The 17,773-nt window shown below is 48.2% G+C and overlaps 1 protein-coding gene across 1 annotated transcript in view; it reads left to right on the top strand.

Annotated features, from left to right (window-relative positions):
- REEP1 (receptor accessory protein 1) overlaps nucleotides 1-17,773 on the top strand; it is a 125,535-nt gene that overhangs the window by 100,649 nt on the left and 7,113 nt on the right. The window contains exons 6-7 of the mRNA XM_064268812.1: nucleotides 9,412-9,589; nucleotides 14,571-14,606. Of these exons, the coding sequence (XP_064124882.1) occupies nucleotides 9,412-9,589; nucleotides 14,571-14,606 (214 nt within the window). The remainder of the gene's footprint in view (nucleotides 1-9,411; nucleotides 9,590-14,570; nucleotides 14,607-17,773) is intronic.

The following is a 17,773-nucleotide window of genomic DNA, read 5'->3' as shown; positions in this document are numbered from 1 at the left end:
TAAAGCAAAATGTCCGGCTGAGGCAATTCGTCTTAATGGTGGACTTCCACAGGCTGGGACCAGGACAGCTGTGTGTGTGGAGGGCTCCTCCCAGTGACCCTGACACCCTCACATGACCAGGCCCTGAGGTGGATACAGAGCCCCCATACATTTGTGGGTTCATTATTCTGTCATCTACTTCTGCTCCTCACCACCGCTGTCAGCAGCTCTGTTAGCACCTGAGATCCACCCAGCCCTCCCTCGCCAGCCAGCGTTTGTTTTTGCACACCGTCTCCCTTGAAGGGCACTTTCTGGAAAAAGAGGCTTAGAAATAGATTCTTTACTCCAGGTATCCGTGTGCCTAGCTGCAAACTGAGGAGGAAGGGAGAACAGCCACTGGGGGCAGTTCTCAGTATGTGCCACGTGGTGTATCCAGACTGTTCTCATGATTCTAAAATCCTGCCTTCTCCACACTGCTCACATTACCAAAAGTTTTCAGGGGACCTCTGAGCAATTGTCAAATTCAAGTGCAGGCAGCTGAAGCCCCGTTTTTCCAGGCTTCTCTCCCATCATGATACCAAAGCCTCTTTTCTTTTCAGACTGTATCACTCACGGTTGCCCAAATACAGCTTAGGTTTTCCACTTTCACACCTTGGTCCAAACCGTTCACCTCCCAGCAGCACCCTTCTGCTTCCTTCCTGATGGTGCAGCCCTGGCCTTGCTCACGTTTGAGCTCCGGTGTGAGGCCGCCCTCGAGTGTCTCACCAACGGTGCTCTCCCTCATCTGAACGTCCACAGCACGTTCCATTGTCTTTGTCATTTGCTGCCTAGTCCTGTTTAACTTGCTGTGTGTCCGCTGCCCCAGCTAGACTGTGAGTTCCTCAGGAGCAGGAGCCCTGTCAAACAGACTTCCACACAGAGCTGTGTAAGCATTCCCTCAGTGTTTGTTGCTTTTCCAGTGAGCGAATAATACCTGAGGGACGGAGGGAGGGAGGAAGAAGGACAGGACGTGTGGCTGCCTTCAACCCCATTTTCTTAGCTTGGTGCCCATGGCTCTTTTTTCTTTTCCCCTTTATCAGGTGGCTCGACTCTTTCATTTTGTCTCCTTTTTGGACCTCAGAGAAGGGCAGGTAACCCTGTTGAGAGGTGTGACTAACTCCAAACTGATCCAGCCAGGTAGAGGCCAAACAGCTACCTCTGCCCACCAGCACATGGTCTGGATCAGAGCCAGGTGTCCCTCCTGCCTGACACCTGTGTGTGTATGTGATGTGTTAATCCGTGCTGGGGACAGAGAGCTAGCCTACTTTATCCTTTCAAAGCCTCTTACTGTGTTAACTAGGTAGCATCTAACATGAGATTAACTTACATGGGTTTTTTTTTTGTTCTTGTCATTGTTTTTCTTTAATGCCTGGAGAATGAATTTGGTTATTGATGCTATTTTGGTAGAATTCTCTCCCTCTCCTTCTTTCTTTATTTCTGTTTTGTTTGTTAATCCAATGTTATGTCACAAACAAGACATCAGTCTTCATCCAGCATGTTGATAAGAAGCCTACTTGGCATTGATGTGGAGCATGCTTAGCTGTAGAGGCTAACCTTGTTGCTAAGGTGGGTATACCATGGGGCTATAGAAAGAGCTACTAATGCTGTTTGAATTATCGATGGGAGATGTGGCTATGCTGGTGGCTTTGTTATCAATTGCCTGACTCACTAAAACTTTTTGTCTTTATTCTTGTTGTCATCAGTCGTATTAGATATTGTATTTGGTGATTGGGACTAAACTTCTGGCTCTGCCAGAACCTTCCCCTGTGACTTGGTTTGTCTGTCTGGAAAAGACCTCATCAGGGGCTTAAAACCAAGCTTAACTGCTAATCAGGGCTCTGTGGGTCCCAATGACAGGCAATGATTAGTAGTAAGTTGTTTTACTTGGAATACTAGGATATTAATTCTGGCTTTTCCTGGGAACACCTCCTCTAAGAAACAGATCCAAACCTACAGAATTTGGTGTGTTGGCTACATGGCTTTTGTATCCCTTAGAAAGAGAAAGAAGAATTAGAAATTAAAGATCTCAGATCAAGAGAAAATTCAACGACACAGTTTATCTCTTGAAGTTCAGCTTTATGAATTTTAGCCAACAAAATAAGATAAACCGCTTAGGAATGGATCAACCTCTCTTGCCCCCAAGGCACTTCTGTGGAATTTCTGGGTTCAAGCTGGAAGAACACCAGGACTCTGTTGTGTTGATGTGCCCAGAAGCAGTAAATTGAGCCTGTTAAAACAAACAGCACATAAACAAGCAACAACAAAACTAGGTAGACCATGCATCTAACACCATGGGGACTAAGGAGGTCAAGAGCAGGTGAGTATATAAGACAGATTCTCCTCTCAAGAAGAGTCGTTTTCATGCGAGGCCAAGTATGTTCTCTTTCCAGTCCCATGATGTTAGGCTGTGGAGTGGCTCTCCCAAGGCTGGGACTGCTGAGGACAGCCCCAGATGGAGTTGAAGTGGGCTGACCTTGGTGCACAAAAGGGCCCCAGAATTCTTAGCTTTTCCTGTGACGCTTACTCTAAACTCAGTGTTGACCTCTGGTAAGGAAATTGATGCAAGACTAAACACACACACACATGCCAGAATTTATTCACCCTTCATCAGAGTTACCTTAGAAGACCCAACAGTTATTCTCAAATCATTCTAGAAACTCTTCTTATGGAATTGCAGTCAAAGCCAGATCATGAGCCACAGAGGAGGATACTAGATTCTTGAAGTCAGAATTTTCCAGTTAGAAGGGAATCTTGTCCAACCCTTTCTCTTCCTTTTGCCCTCCCTCCCACCCTTTCTTCCTTCCCTCCTTTTTGGTGAAAATATACACAGCAAAAGATACCCCATTTCAGCAATTTCCACATGTACAGTTCAGTGACACTGATTACATTCTTCAAGTTGGGCAACCATTTTCACTATCCTTTTCCCCATTATTCCACCACCCAGGGCCAGACTACCCAATATGCAAGGTACACACAGGCCCAATTGTGCTTTCGCACCAATCTACAGTGGATGATTTCACGTGCTCCACACCACGTCAAAGACATGGAGAAACCCATGTGAAATTGCTCACCACAGATTAGCAAGTAAATACAATGAGCCCGTGCTTGCCTTGCTCAGTGCAAGCCAGTGCCTGCTGTTCTTACTGGTTAATCCACACCTGCCACCACCACTAACATAAACTCACTGCCGCCATAAGCTTCCTATCTAACCTTTCAAGCTGCTGTTGTCAATTTGATCTCACATAGATAATTCTTTAAAAAGAGCACAATGCTCAAAGTAGACATACTTTACTAATTAAGCTATTGTTTAGTTCAAAGAAGACTTCAGCCAACCCTTTATTTTGTTGATGACGTTGCTGAGTCTGAGAAAGGCCAAGTTGACTTGGTCAAGGCCCCCAATAGCGGAGTTGAGGCTAGGCTTTCAGGCCTAGACAGCAACTCAACTATCAGTGTCTGGAGAGTCCTCTTCTCCCCACTTCCTCTAAGTCCTGATTTTTTAATAGTCCTACCTCATTAAAAAAAAAAATTTTTATATGGCATTTGCATCGCCCAAGCCCTATATTCACAAAATAGGGCCTAAAGGTAACCTTGGAAGAGTGCCGTAGGTGTTAGGGAAAATTAAAGTGTAATGGTTTTCTGAAGTTAATACATGTTCATGGTACAAAATGCTAGAAGTACAAAAGAGACTGTACAGCAAAAAGTCTCACTCCACTGGCATGGTTTAAAAAAAAAAAATTAAGCAGTCTTTTTCGCTAATTGGATACATTTGTTTGCCCATTAACAGTATAACCGGACCCCCATCTCCTTAGCAAACAGAACCGCAAAGACTTCTGGGTGCAATGAAGTGGCGTCTCTTAGTGGTGACAGATACTAAGAAATATACTTCTTTTGCCACCTGGTTTCCATCTTCACCCACCCGAGTCCCCCAATCCAGTTCAAGTGTGATCTCCTTTGGAACTCCTCAGATGTATGCCCTCTGTCCCCTGAACCCCACAGCTTTCTGGTGTTTTCATGTACTCCTTGTGGACAGGTCCCAAGTCCCTGTTTAACAGGATATACCCTACGATCTAGGATCCTAGGAGGGTAGGGGGGAGGGGGAACTTCCTCCCACTGCACTTACACAGGGGGTTGCTCAATAAATGGTTGTATGTTCATTCATTCAACTCCTTGCCCCCAACATGTATTGAGTGGCAGATACCAAGGCTGCAATAGTAAATAAAACATAAACAGTCTGAAGGGGAAGGCAAACCAACGCTCAGTGCCAGTAGTTAAATCTACTTGTATGAAGTGCTTCAAAGAAGTACAGGCTGCACTGTGAGCATATTCCAGGGTATCAGAGTGGTTAGAGAAAGCTTCTTCAAGAAGCGAAATCATATTTCATTAATTCTAAAATGCTATAGTTTGTAAGACATGCCATTATTTTATGTACTACTAAGCAAAAAAAAAAAAAAGACATAATACCTTTTCACTTAGAATTTTAACTTAGTAAAAGAACTCATTTGGACTAATTTAGACATAGATTCATATGTGTGTTGCTTCTGTACATACATTGAAAGAAACACATAAACTCAATTGGTTGAAGTATTCCTAACCTCACTTCTTCACTTGGCTCTTCTGAATCACTTTTCAACTCAGCTAATCAGTATCCGTTGACGACCACATAGTGTCATTCTCTGTGCCTTCAAGAGAGTTGGGAATGCAGAGCTTTTTGTCTCTGGGGTTTTCGTCTACACTGCTGATGCCCATTCTGCCTCTTGATGCTGCCGCTCAGGGGCAGGTTAACCAGTTATGCAAGGTACACACAGATTTACTTGTGTTTACTTACTAATCTGTAGTGCACAATTTCACCACAAAGATGTGGTGGAAAACAGGTGAAATTGTGCACTACGGATTAGTAAATACATACAAGTAAGCCTGCGCGTACCTGCTTATTGGATAATCTGTGCCTGTGCGCCATTTTCTTAATCTTACCAGGTGTCAGTGGAATGTTCTTAGACAACCAGAGTTCATGTTTGTCTTCAAGGCTCTTAAGTGTTTTATTAATGGAGCAGTGAGAGGTGTCAGTTACCCAGTCATGCCTGGGGGATGACAGCCACTTGTGTGCCTGTGTAAGCAGTGACAGTGTTAAGGCAGCAGCAATTGTAAGTCCTGCCCCAGTTTCAAAGATAAAAATACATATCTTGGAATTGATAAAAATCATTCACAGGAAGTCCAGGAGGAGGTGCTTCTGTCACTATTCCAGTGACTCAGTGATGTCACAACTCTGGGTGTCTGTGATTCTTCTACTCACAAGATGGCAGTTCCAGGCATCCAAACCATACTCAAAGGCAGAAAGCAAGGAGCAGGGTCAGGTCTTTCTTCTCCCACATAATCAGGAAGAGAAAATATCTTTCCTAGCAATCCCTTAGCAGATTTCCCGTTATAGTCCATTGGCCAGAATGATATCACATGACTATCCATAACGCTGGAAAATCTGTTTTTTCTCACCATTTCAAGAATGGGGTTGAGAGTGACTTTTGAATGGTCAACTAACTGTAACCCACTGTGGTAAAATGCATTTGGGATACATTGAGTTAAACAAATTGAAACAGGTTTCTTTCTTACAGAACTTTTCGGAGCTTTTAATACGGTAATGTGGCTCATTGAATCATGGGAAACATGGTATTAAGTTTTTCCAAACTTAGGGAATCCAAACTTATTTTCCCAAAATAAGGAACCTAATTATGTAGAAGGAACCCTGTTGGCTTGGTGATTAAGCGCTTGGCTGCTAACCAAAAGGTTGGTGGTTTGAACCCACCAGTTGCTCCATGGGAGAAAGATGTGGCAGTCTGCTTCTGAAAGGATTAGTTATAGCCTTGGAAACCCAATGGGGCGGTTCTACTCTGTCCTGTAGTGTCCCTATGAGTCTGAATTGACTAGATGGCAATGTCGGTAAATGGGTAAATTCTGCAGAATACCAATTAACTCCTGGTGGTTTCCAGAAGAGTATGGAAACATTGATAGAGAATAACAGAACAAAAGTTCTCCAGAGCAGAGCCAAGGTGGCTGGGTGGAGTGAGGTTTGCAGGGAGTACAGACTGAGGAGGGCTGAGAGGTTTACAAATGAGAGAGACATATTGATTGCTACTGTCTCAGAGTGTTTTGACAGGAAAGGGCTCATTTGCTTTCAGAACCTTCAATCCAGGCCACCGTGCTTTCCTCTGAAACAGTGCTAGGTTAATAGTGAGCTATCATTATCTCCTTCTCTTTTCTAACCTCTGCCACTTCCAGTCTTCATGATGCTAGTAATTTTGCAGCTAGACTGGCTGGCTTCTGGCAGTGACATTGTGTTTTGTTAAAAATGGACCTGTATGCGGAAAACCCCTGAGGAAGCAGAACAGTGGGATGCAGACCCCAAATTCTCATAAAAAGACCAGACTTAATGGTCTGACTGAGACTAGAAGGACCCTGGCAGTCACAGTCCCCGAACCTTCTGTTGGCCCAGGACAGGAACCATTCCCGAAACCAACTCGTCAGACATGGAAGGGACTGGACAATGGGTTGGAGAGAGATGCTGATGAGGAGTGAGCTACTTGCGCCATGTGAACACTTGAGACTATGTTGGCATCTCCTGTCTGGAGGGGAGATGGGAGGGTAGAGGCAGTTAGAAACTGGCAAAATTGTCACGAAAGGAGAGACTGGAAGGAGAGAGCGGGCTGACTCATTAGGGGGAGAGTAAATGGGAGTATGTAGTAAGGTGTATATAAGCTTATATGTGATAGACTGACTTTGATTTGTAAACTTTCACTTAAAGCACAATAAAAATTATTTTTTAAAAAATGAACATGTATGGTGCCCGTTTTTGCTTTCTGTAAGCTATGTTGCTGAGCATTTGCATGAGTCGACAGGCTACATTGATAGTTAGTCCCTGATCATTCATTTGGGCTTGGGATCACAAAGCTTCTCTTGGTCCTTGTGGCCAGAAGTGATCTCTCCCTCATCAGCAGCAGCAGCATCGTAGTTGACATTATTTATACACTTAGTGTGCACTGGGCTTTGTAGTGGGTATTTTATGGGCATAATCTCATTTAATCCTCACCACTGTCTTTCGAGGTAGATGCTGTTCTGCAGGTGAGAGGGTAAGGTCACCCAGCCAGTAAGTGATGGAACTGGCATTCGAATCCAAGTCTGACTCTAGAACCGTTGTACTTAACCTTCACTTCCTGTTGTTTCTGGTATGACATCTCTGTGTTATTTGTACATTTGTCTTTTTATGTTTTGTCAGAAATCATACTGTATTTTTGGTATATGGAGCCTTGGTAGCATAGTGGTTAAGAGCTTGGCTGCTAACCAAAAAGTTGGCAGTTCAAGTCCACCAGCTGCTCCTTGGAAACCCTATGGGGCAGTTCTACTGTGTCCTATAAAGTTGCTATGGGTTGGAACCGACTCGACGGCACCTAACAACAACAACAAGTAACAGTGTTTCTCCCATGGAAAGTACTTGATAAATGATTGTCCAACAGATAGATCAATAAATGGGAGGATGAATGAAATAGTAAGTTGGGGAGTGGTTTTCCTGAATTTTAACATGACATAAATTACTCACAATTAGAATTATAGGAGTATTTTCTCACTCTTTTCAGAGTCATTTTTTGTCCTTTAGTCATCTGGTTTCTGCTAAATTCTAGATGTCATCTAAAGTGTTTTGTAGTAAAATAACATGAATTGTTAGCTGCTCAATTTGGAGGGGGTTACACTGGGTGGCTGCTCCAGACCTCATTTCCTTGGCAAAGGCCAATCAGCTGTTGATGTCTAGGATGTGAGGGCTCTGGCCCCTGGCCTTCTTATCCTAGAGCAGTGTCTGAGGCCAAGGAGGGGGATTTCTGTCCAAACACCCCTTTGCCTGTTTTCACAATTCTAATTGTATACATTTACTGTTCAAGTTTTCTTTTGTTGTCGTTAGTTTCCTCTGGAGACACAGTTTTTGTATCTTTGGTGTATTGGAAAGCTTTCTTTCATATTTCAAGGCATCTTTGCTTCATTCTGGCATTTATTCTAAATCTGTCTGAAAGCCTGTTTTGTTCCCTCTCTTACCTCTAACGAACTCATTTTGTATTTGCCTCTTTGTCTGCGTCTTTTACTAAAGTCACTTCAGTGAATCACGAGGATCTTCTGATCCATTTTCATAGCTTTCTCTTCTTTAAGTGAAAACTATTCCCAAACTATTCTTCCATCTCTGAAAGCCTCTAATTAAGCTGTTCTGAGTCTTGTTCCTGTTTCATCAATCCCACCACCATGCCAGAGTCTGCTTGTTAAAAAAAAAAAATCAATTTTGTGTTTCTTTGTTGGTTCTGTTATAGATCTGTTATGCCTTCTTGTCCCCAAACCCTCCAGACTTTTACGACCACCCTTTCTTTCTTTATCCAAATAAAATACCTTACCCACTGCCGTCCCATGTACCCACGGCCCCCCATCACATGGCCTCCAGTACATCCTGGTATGCCCAAGTTCTCTGTTTCCCTGGTTGTGCTCTCAGCTCTTGTCCAAACAGGAGCCGCATCCTCCATCCCCAGGCACGTTAATGCAGTGCCACCCTCCCTGAACTTACTTGTGATCATTTTCACCCCTCACCCAGACAGCGAGGATGCCCCTTCAAGAGTGTAATGGATTTATCTTGGTTTCCTGAACAAAAGGACCCTTTCCCCCTGAGGTTAATTCTGTGGCTCCCTCAGAATGTGAAATGGTTGCAGTCAGCAGGGGTTGTTTTTTAATGTCATTTTTTCCTTCCTAATTCATAATCTTTTAGGTATCTTATGAAGCTCAAATGCGACAATGGGATTAAATGTGCCTTATAAGCAGTAATGCTTAATTTTTATAAGCAGTAATGAGGCAAACAGATAAATTACTGTTGTCAGATACTTTAAAAATACTGTCTGTATTTTCTTTCTTTTGAAAGAGTAAGAACTGAGTGCATAGAATATTAGGCTTTGATTTTCTGATCAGATTCTTGTGTACTGGGAACTGAGAAAAATGTAGCTATGGAAGGATTTTTATTTACATAAAGCAAGAGAAGCAGCAAACAACCTCTAGAAAGCAGGAACTGCAGGCACTAATGGTTTCCTTGGCCCTGGGTTTGTCTGAGGCTCTAGCCTCTCAGGGATGTGTGTGAAGGAGCAGAAGAGGAACAATTGCTGAGCCCCAAGGGAGGCCCTGGAATATTCGGGGCTTGCCCCTCTAGTGTTTCCAGCAAGTACACCCAGGCACCTGCCTCTCTTCAGAGTCCTTCTAAGTCTTGATTTCCACCTGGCTGAGTGTCAAAACCCCTGCTTAGCTTTGTTGCATCTGCCCCTTAGTACTGCCCACAAGCCTGTGGGTCAGGCCTCTGACGTGTGCTCCTTCCTGTGTCCTATCCAGGGACAGGGTGCCTTGTCAGAGAGACTCCGGAGCTTCAGCATGCAGGACCTCACCACCATCCGGGGCGACGGTGCCCCTGCGCCCTCCGGCCCCCCACCACCAGGGCCTGGGCGGGTCAGCGGCAAACATGGCCAGCCTAAGATGTCCAGGAGTGCCTCAGAAAGTGCTGGCAGCTCAGGTAAGTGTTACTTCACTTCTCCCCTCTTTCCCACACTTTGGGCCTCACTTTCATGGAGAGAGGCACAAGCACCAGTCCATCCTGCCCACCATGTGGCACGCAACCTGGCCCTTGACCATGGGTGTGCCATCAACAGAGACATCCATCAGACTATACCAGGCCAGCTGAGGTGCAGAGCACCACCCAGGCCAGGACAGGAAGCTGGCCTCAGGACTCTGCTTGGGGGCAGGGTTAGAAACAGGCTGTGCCGATGGGCCCTGCCTCCTCCATCTGACTGTCTGCGGAATTGGGGGCGGTGGGGTGGTAGTGCCTGGGCCAAGCCTAGAGGTAACACCAAAGCCGGACCTGAGCCGAGGGTACCTTCTCTGCTGCCTTCACTTCTGATCCCACACTTCTAGCAGGACTTACCTGTCTCAAGCACCTGAGCGTCTCCTACCACCCACCCAGAGCATATATCTCTCCCGGCCCGTTTCCCTGCCTGGATGTTTCCTGTCTTCTCTCACCCTACTGTCTCCTTCTCACCCCTGCACCCCCATGCACCACGCACACCGCAGACGCCACAGACCAAGGGCCGTGCTAGCTCTGAAGTCTAGTTTCCTGTGGAGGCCAGGGCCCTCAGGAAACCACACTTCTGCCTCCAATGTCTGATGCAGGGGCTGTCAGACCCCTGGCATTAGGTCGCCTCTATCACGCTGACCTGAGGAACTTGTTAAACACGCAGAGTCCGGGGCCAGGTGGGAGGAAGAGCTTGTGCCCCAGGCAGGGGGCATCAGTGACGGCTTTTAATGTAATAGCACTGGGGGAAAAAAAATCTACTTATTTGTTTACTTTATTTCAGATAACAAATTGACCAATTGAGAGAAATAATGAAATAAAAATATATGTAGTAACAAAATAAATAAACAGTAATTAGTTTCTTAAATAAGAGAGTGAACCATGAGGGTGGAAACTGGGCTGCTCTATTGGGATCTGTGACCGTGATATGTGCCTTAAAGTACAAGTGGGGTCGTCCCAGCTTTCTGGATCTGTGTGCTGTGAGGTGTAGTCTGCAGGAGTACCTTTGCCCTGAGCCCTGGGCCTGCCAGACCCCCTGACTCTGGGGGATTTTAGACATAGTGGGAATGAAGGAGCCCTATGGCTTTCCCAGGACTGATGACTCATGCTTCCCCCAAGGAAAGGAGAACAGCTCAGAGCTGGGTGTGCTCGGCTGCCCCTCAGTGTCCTCCCCTCGGGAAAGCCCCCTCTCCATGAGGTTTAAAGCTGGCAACTGTTGGCAAACACCATCCTGACCGCCTAAGAAGGGAGGGGCCTGCAGGTGCCCATTGTTTGGAGGCTCAGTGCAATAAGTGTACAGGTAGATGGGCTTTGAAAACAAGATGTTTAGTGAAAAAAGTATAAAACAGAAGGAGATACTATGTAGCAATTAATGTAAAATAAAAGTATATTTCGATCCTGCAAAAGAACAATACGTAGTTCGCAAGAACACATTTAAATAGAAAGACATGTTAAAACACTACAGTAGCTGCTTCTTGGGAAAGAAGAGGCCGGGTGGGTCTGAAAGTGTTGCAGCCCTGCCACTGGTGGAAATGGGCACGGTGGGGAGCGGAGGTTTGGCCATGGGGGCGAGGTCCACCTCAGGGCGGGCTATGTCTTGAGGGAACTCTCCCAGGGGAACTTAGAAAGGAATCCCAAAAGGCCAGGCAGGAAGGGACCTCGGGGATCACTGAATCTGACCCTCTGATTTGACCAATGAGAAATGAAGGCCTGGAGAACCGACATGTCATCAGGCCCACCAGCTGACGAGGAATAGGGGGCTGCAGTAGAAGGCGGCCTCCTGACTCCCGGGCCAGTCCCCCTGTTAGCTCGCCCGTTAACCACAGCGTCTGCAGCCTCTGACCTACCAGGCACTGTCCTAGGACTGGAACGCCATTGCCATCAAGCCAATTCTGACTCACAGATCCCTGCAGATCTGCCCCATAGGATCTCCGAAGCGATAATCTTTACAGAAGCAGGCTGCCACATCTTTCCCCCACAAAGTGGTTGGTGGTTTCGAACTGCTGACCTTTCAGTTAGCAGCCAGTTGCTTAACCACTGCACCATGAGGGCTCCCTTAGGAATAGGGATGCAAGATAAATAAGGGATTATCTTCCACCCGTGCCACTCATTGGCTACTGAACCTCCAATGAAAGCTGTCACTTGGGCAAAGAAAGGGCCCCAGTTCTGTGAGGCTCCTAGTACAGAGCAAGAGACACTGAGATGACGTTCCCAGAAGGCAGCCACCTACTAGCCCTGTGACCTGGGTCAGGTGCTTGGCCTCTCAGAACCTGTTTCCTTATCTGTACAAAAGGAGTGATGACCGTTTTTAGGGCTGTTGTGAAAATTAGATGAAAAATGCCGGGAAAAGTGCTTAAGATTGTGCCTGGCAATGAACACGCTATAGCTGCTATTATCATTACTGTTGATGTTACTTAATCCACCTAAGAAAGCGTTTTGTAATAACGGTAGTGGCTGCCTTGTGAGGTAGTGAGATCCCTGACACTGAAAGGGCTCAAACCCAGGTTGGGTGACCGTGTTTCCAGGCTCTAGGGAAGGATTCCTGCTTGGGTAAAAAGTGGGGCTAGCTGGCCTCTATGGTCCCTTTCCCTGTAAGAGTCTATGTTGTCACTATAAAGGAAAGAGGCTCAGAGAGGTTGTGTACCATGCCAAGGCCACACAGGACTAGAATCCAGGCCTTGAGACTCCTGCTGCGGAGACCTTCCCTTGGTGGATTATTCAGGGCAGCCTCGGAACTGGGAATGCGTGGAGTCTGGCAGGATCTCAGACAAGATGGGAATATCTCTTGGGCTTTGAGCATCGTCACAGACAAACTCCAGGTAGAAAAGGGTGTGGGTTGATTGGTTTGGTCTGGCCCTTCTGCCCTCTACTAGCAGAGACAGGGACTCCCCCGCCACATCTCAGGGGGGCAGTGGGGAGCTCTCTGGCTGTGGGCAGGGCAGGCGGAGTTCATGGAGAAGAGGCTGTGCTGCAACCTGACCCGACCCTCCTGGCCACCTGTCCATTGCCCTGGGCACCTGTGGTTTCTGGGAGGAGAGGCAGGGCCAGGATGTGCTGACCCAGCAGGAGGCCATGACTGCGTGGCACTCTCCCCAGCTGTTCTGGGGCCGAAAATAAAAGTCCTCTCAAAGAGAAAGACAGGTGAAAGAAGGGCCAGGACCCGTGTGCAGGACAAAAGTACCTGGCCAGAGGCTCTGGAGCTGTAGTAACCCATGAATTGAGGGTCAGGGTGCCTGAGAGACAGTTTGTGAAGTAGGCCCATGTACTTTGCAGCCCAGCCCCTAGCGGGGCCTTGGGTGCCAGGTGTGGTCAGGTACAGGGAAGGGCTGGTCTGTGGGTTAGGGGAGAAGCCTGGGCTTCCATCCTGCCTTAGGCCCTTATCAGCTGTCTGACCCAGGCCTGTGCAGACAGCAGGGGCTGCCACACCCTAGCACTGCAAGGCCATCACCACTCCAGGTGACCCCACGTGTGTCAGAGTAGAACTGTGCTCCATAGAGTTTCCAATGGCTGCTTTTTTCAGAAGTAGATCACCAGGCCTTTATTCTGAGTTGATTTCAACTCATAGCAATCCTATAGGACAGAGTCGACTGCCCCCTAGGGTTTCTAAGGCTGTAATCTTTAAGGAAGCAGACTACTACATTTTTTTCCTGTAGAGCAGATGGTGGGTTCAAACCGCCAACCTTTCAATTAGCAGCCGTGCACTTAACTACTGCGCCACCAGGGCTCCTTTAGATACATGAAAAGTGAGAGGGGGCCCACGAACCGGTGGTGGTCATGGCATGAGATGGGCTTGGCCTTCTGCATCTTTGGGAAAGAAAGAGAGGAGCAGGCAGAGAAGGGAGGAAGATAGCATACAATGTACAGACGTGGTTACTGTGGTTTGGCGCCCCTGGCAGGCAGACACACCCGTTCTGTGTTTCCCTCTGTAGCAGCCCCTGCCCAGCGCCCACCACAGGCCTGGCACACAGAGGGATTGTTCTCTCCTGCTGCTTTTGGCTGCAGTGGGCAGGTCCAGAGCGCTCCCCTGGCCTGACCCTCTCCCCTTGTGCCTGTGGTTTCCCTCCCTGTTGAACAGGCAGGGCGGGCAGTGACTGTCCTTGCCCTTCCTGCAGAATGAACTGGGAGGCACTTGGTCAGACACCACACACTGAATGCCTGCCATGTGCCTGGCCTTGGACACCAGGAGGGGTACAAAGAATGATCCCACCTTCCGTCAACTTGGAGTCACTCAGCATGTATTTAGTGAGCACCTGCTGTATACCAAGGAGTCTCTGGGTAGCTCAAATGGTTAACGCACTCAGCAGCTAACCAAAAGGCTGGAGGTTCAAGTCCACCAGAAGTACCTCAGAAGAAAGGCCTGGCAATCTACAGCCAAAAAACCAGCCATTGAAAGCTCTGTGGAGCACAGTTCTACTCTGACACACATGAGCTCATCATTGGTTGGAGTCCACTAGACAGCAACTGGTTTTTGTTTTTGTTTTGTAACTGTGGGCCAAGACCTGGACATGCACCAAGGCCAACAGAGTATGCAAGGCAGCAGCCAATTAGGCCTTCAGCCAAATGATCAGACACCAAGTGCTTTGGGGGTTCAGAGGTCAGTCTGAGGTTTCCTGGAGGACATTCTGAACTGGGAGGCATAGAGAGGAGGGGGCCTCCTGGGCAGGGGTGGCTGAGTCATACCCCAGGGGAAACTTTGACGCCACCCCTGCCTACCCTAGGCCTGCAGGGCCTCTGGGGCCAGGCAAGGGCATTTTCTAGGACTGAGAGGAAGCTGAATCTGAAATGGCCCCTCCCCCACCTTGGTGTCTCTCTGTCTCCACCTTTCTGGCACCCCACTGACATCCCCACACCTTGCTGGGCCCCCTGTTTGCCTGGGGCTGCTTTCTGTGAGTGGGGGGTGTCACTAATGGAGCCCCTGCCCCCACAGTGTGTACCTGCTGTTCCACCTGCAGGACCTGGAAAGGTGAGTAAGCAGCCAGCCTCTCTGCAGTGTGCTGGAGGAGGGTCTAACCATGCCGGGCATCTGACCTTGGGGCTCCCTTTCAGCTGCATGGTTTGGGAGGAGAGTTCAGGAGGGCAACCCCTTAAAGCAACCAACATTTATTATCTTAAAGTCTCTGTGGGCTAGGAGTTTGGGAGCGGCTTAACTGGGTGGTCGGGGTCAGGGTTTTTCCAGAGGTTGCAGCAAGATGTCAGCTAGGACTGCAGTCATCTAAAGGGTTAACTGGGCCTGGAGGAGCCACTTCCAAGATGGCTGTCTCCAGCTGGAGGCCTCAGTTCCTTACCACAGGGGCCTCTCTAGGGCTGCTTGCGTGTCTTTACAATAGGGCAGCAGCTTTGCCCAGAGTGACCCAAGACAGAGGGGACAAGCAGGAAGCCACCATACCTTTTAGGACCTAGTCTGTGAAGCCGCACACTGCCATTTCTGCCTTATTGAATTTGTTAGAAGTGAGATGCTGAGCTAGCCCATGCTCAGGAAAGGGGAATTAATCTTTACCTCTTGAAGGAAGAGTATCAAAGCATGTGTGGACGTATTTTAAAATCACCCCAGGGGTCATAGTACCTTGTTCTCTGGGTGATGAGGCACAGGAACTTACCAAGGTACTCTGAAGTGACAAAGCCCTGTAGTCTCGGGGGTTTCTTGTCCTGGTGCAGCCAAGGGAGCCCTAATCCTGCTTCGCCACTTACTATGTGTGTCCCTGTGTGAGCCACCTAACCACTCGGAGGCTTGGTTGCTTCACCTTTAAAATGGAGATGAAGCTTCCGCTTCCCTTTTCACTGTACCGTTGTGAAAAGGGACGTCCAAGGGACTTTTTTTTTTTTTTACAGTTTAGTGTACTTTTTGTTTTTGTGTTTTTAGTGGAAGTTTACAGTTCAAGTCAGTTTCATGTACAAAAACTTAGACACACGTTGTTATGTGGCCCTAGTTGTTCTCCCTATAATGTGACAGCACACTCCTTCTCTCCACTCTGTATTTCCTGTGTCCATTCAACCAGCTCCTGTCCCCCTCTGCCTTCTCATCTCGCCTCCAGACAGGAGCTGCCCACATAGTCTCTTGTGTCTACTTGAGCGAAGAAGCATACTCCTCACCAGTATCATTTTATGTCTTATAGTCCAGTCTAATCTTTATCTGAAGAGGTAGCTTCAGGAATGGTTTTAGTTTTGGGCTAAAAAGAGAGGCCAGGGACCATGACCTCTGGGGTCACTTCAGTCTCAGACCATTAAGTCTGGTCTTTTTACTAGAATTTGAGGTCTGCATCCCACTTTTCTCCTGCTCCATCAGGGATTCTCTGTTGTGTTCCCTGTCAGGGCAGCCATCAGTGGTAGCCAGCACCATCTAGCCCTTCTGGTTTCAAGGGCTTTTTGAAGAATTATTATTGTTGTTGCTGTTGTAGCCTGGAGCGTCCAGGAGCCCTCAGGGAGGGACTTCTGCTGCTGCCCTCCCTGCGTGTGAGAGGCAGCTTGGTGGAGCCTGGCCACCTGCGGTTGACCAGGTTGTTCTTTCATGGCCTGCTTCTCTGCTCTTTCCCTCATCGAGACCTCAGGGACTGATCACCTGCCCGTTCACCCTGCCTGGCGCCCCGCATGGAGAAAGCCCCTCGCTGGTCTGCAGCCTGCTGGCTGGTCGAGGGGAGGGAGCGTGTTCACACTCTACCCTGGGCTGGCCCCGTTCAGAGTTGCCTCCTGGAGGCCTCGGCCCCCAGCCTTCCCTTTCTCAGTCCTTTGCCTCTGCAAGGACCCCTCTAACACCCAGGGCCCTAAAGTTCTGCCTCCCCTCTCCCCAAAGTCTGTTGGGAGGGAACCATGATTCATCCTCACCTCTCTCCTCTGTGACCCCCACCCTCTAGGCCTCAGCCTCCTCCCTGTGGACTGGTGGTGTTGGGTAGATGCCCCTTGGTGTCCCTCTGGCTGTGATGATCTGTGACTGGAGAGTTCTGGATTGTGAGGTGTTGGCAGACAGTGTTAGGGAAGGTCTGTCTTCCACCTGGTGCTGGAGGCCAGCTCTCAAGCCATGATGCCAAGAGAGAGGATTTCAGGGTGGTCACAGACACAGTGATCAGAGGGCCCTCCCTGTCCTGTGAAATGAGGCCATGTGGGCGCCGCTCAGGGCAGCCCTGACTGAAGTAGAGCTTGGGAGGGTTCAAGCCTTTCTTGGGGCTTTGTGGGGCTCCAGCAAGAGAGGAATTCTCTAGGGGTCGTAAACCCAGGTCTTCACTCACTGGGGTGGGGGAAATGAAAGGCAGGTATTGTGCAGGCTGATAAACACCTCGTAGTTTTTTTTTTAGGGCAGTGACAGCCATGGCAAGAGAACCTGGAGGCCCCAGGGAGCCCACGCTGTCCATCCCACATCCCAGGAGAACATTCTCTCCCCACCTCAGCTTAGCGCCCACACCTCGGCCAATCAGCGCTCTGTTGTTTCCCCCGTGCCTGTCTCTCTCTCTTTCTGTTATTATCTTCCGTCCCCCTTTCCATCTTTTCTGTCTACCTACCGTGATGATGAGTCGGAATCGACTCGACGGCACTGGGTTGGGTACCATGATGTAAAATAGAACTGAACTTGTATTACTGCTTGGAATTATTCATAGGAAGTTGTTCTTAGCCTTTTTTTTCTTTTTTTAAGTGAGTGTATCATTTTAAAGAGCAAAAAGACACCCCTTTTTACCCTCCTTCATTAAAAGAAAAAAGAATTGCGTTTTACTTGAGTGTAGCCCCTAGGGCAGTGTCCTACCTCTGGCTTCAACACAAGGAGCTGTCTGAGGTTTAAAGCATCGGAAGTGTGTGTGTGTGTGTGTGTGAGAGAGAGAGAGAGAGAGAGAGAGAGAGAGATCCATTCCCAAGCCCCTTCCCTAATAGAGTGTTCTTTTCTTTCTCCTCGGTGGCCGTCGGGGACGTGGACGTAAGTTTTCCAGAGGGACATACTCTTCTCAGACATGTTTGCTGACTTCCATTAAAGTCTCCTGCTAACGTGTGCTGTGTAGGATGTGTTTGCTAACCCAGATGTGTGCTGCTGCCACCACGAGGGCAAGGGTGGGGGCCAGGGAGACCTGGGGCTCGGCAGACACTCTGCCCTGGCCTTTAAAGGGCTTGCAGCCCTCCCAGCGCTCCCCTCAGAGAAGAGGTGGGGCCTGC

Source organism: Loxodonta africana, chromosome 15 (genome assembly GCF_030014295.1).
Source record: "Loxodonta africana isolate mLoxAfr1 chromosome 15, mLoxAfr1.hap2, whole genome shotgun sequence".
NCBI classification, from domain to species: domain Eukaryota; kingdom Metazoa; phylum Chordata; class Mammalia; order Proboscidea; family Elephantidae; genus Loxodonta; species Loxodonta africana.
Note: the sequence above shows the minus strand (reverse complement) of the source record. Positions and strands in the feature narration are given on the sequence as shown.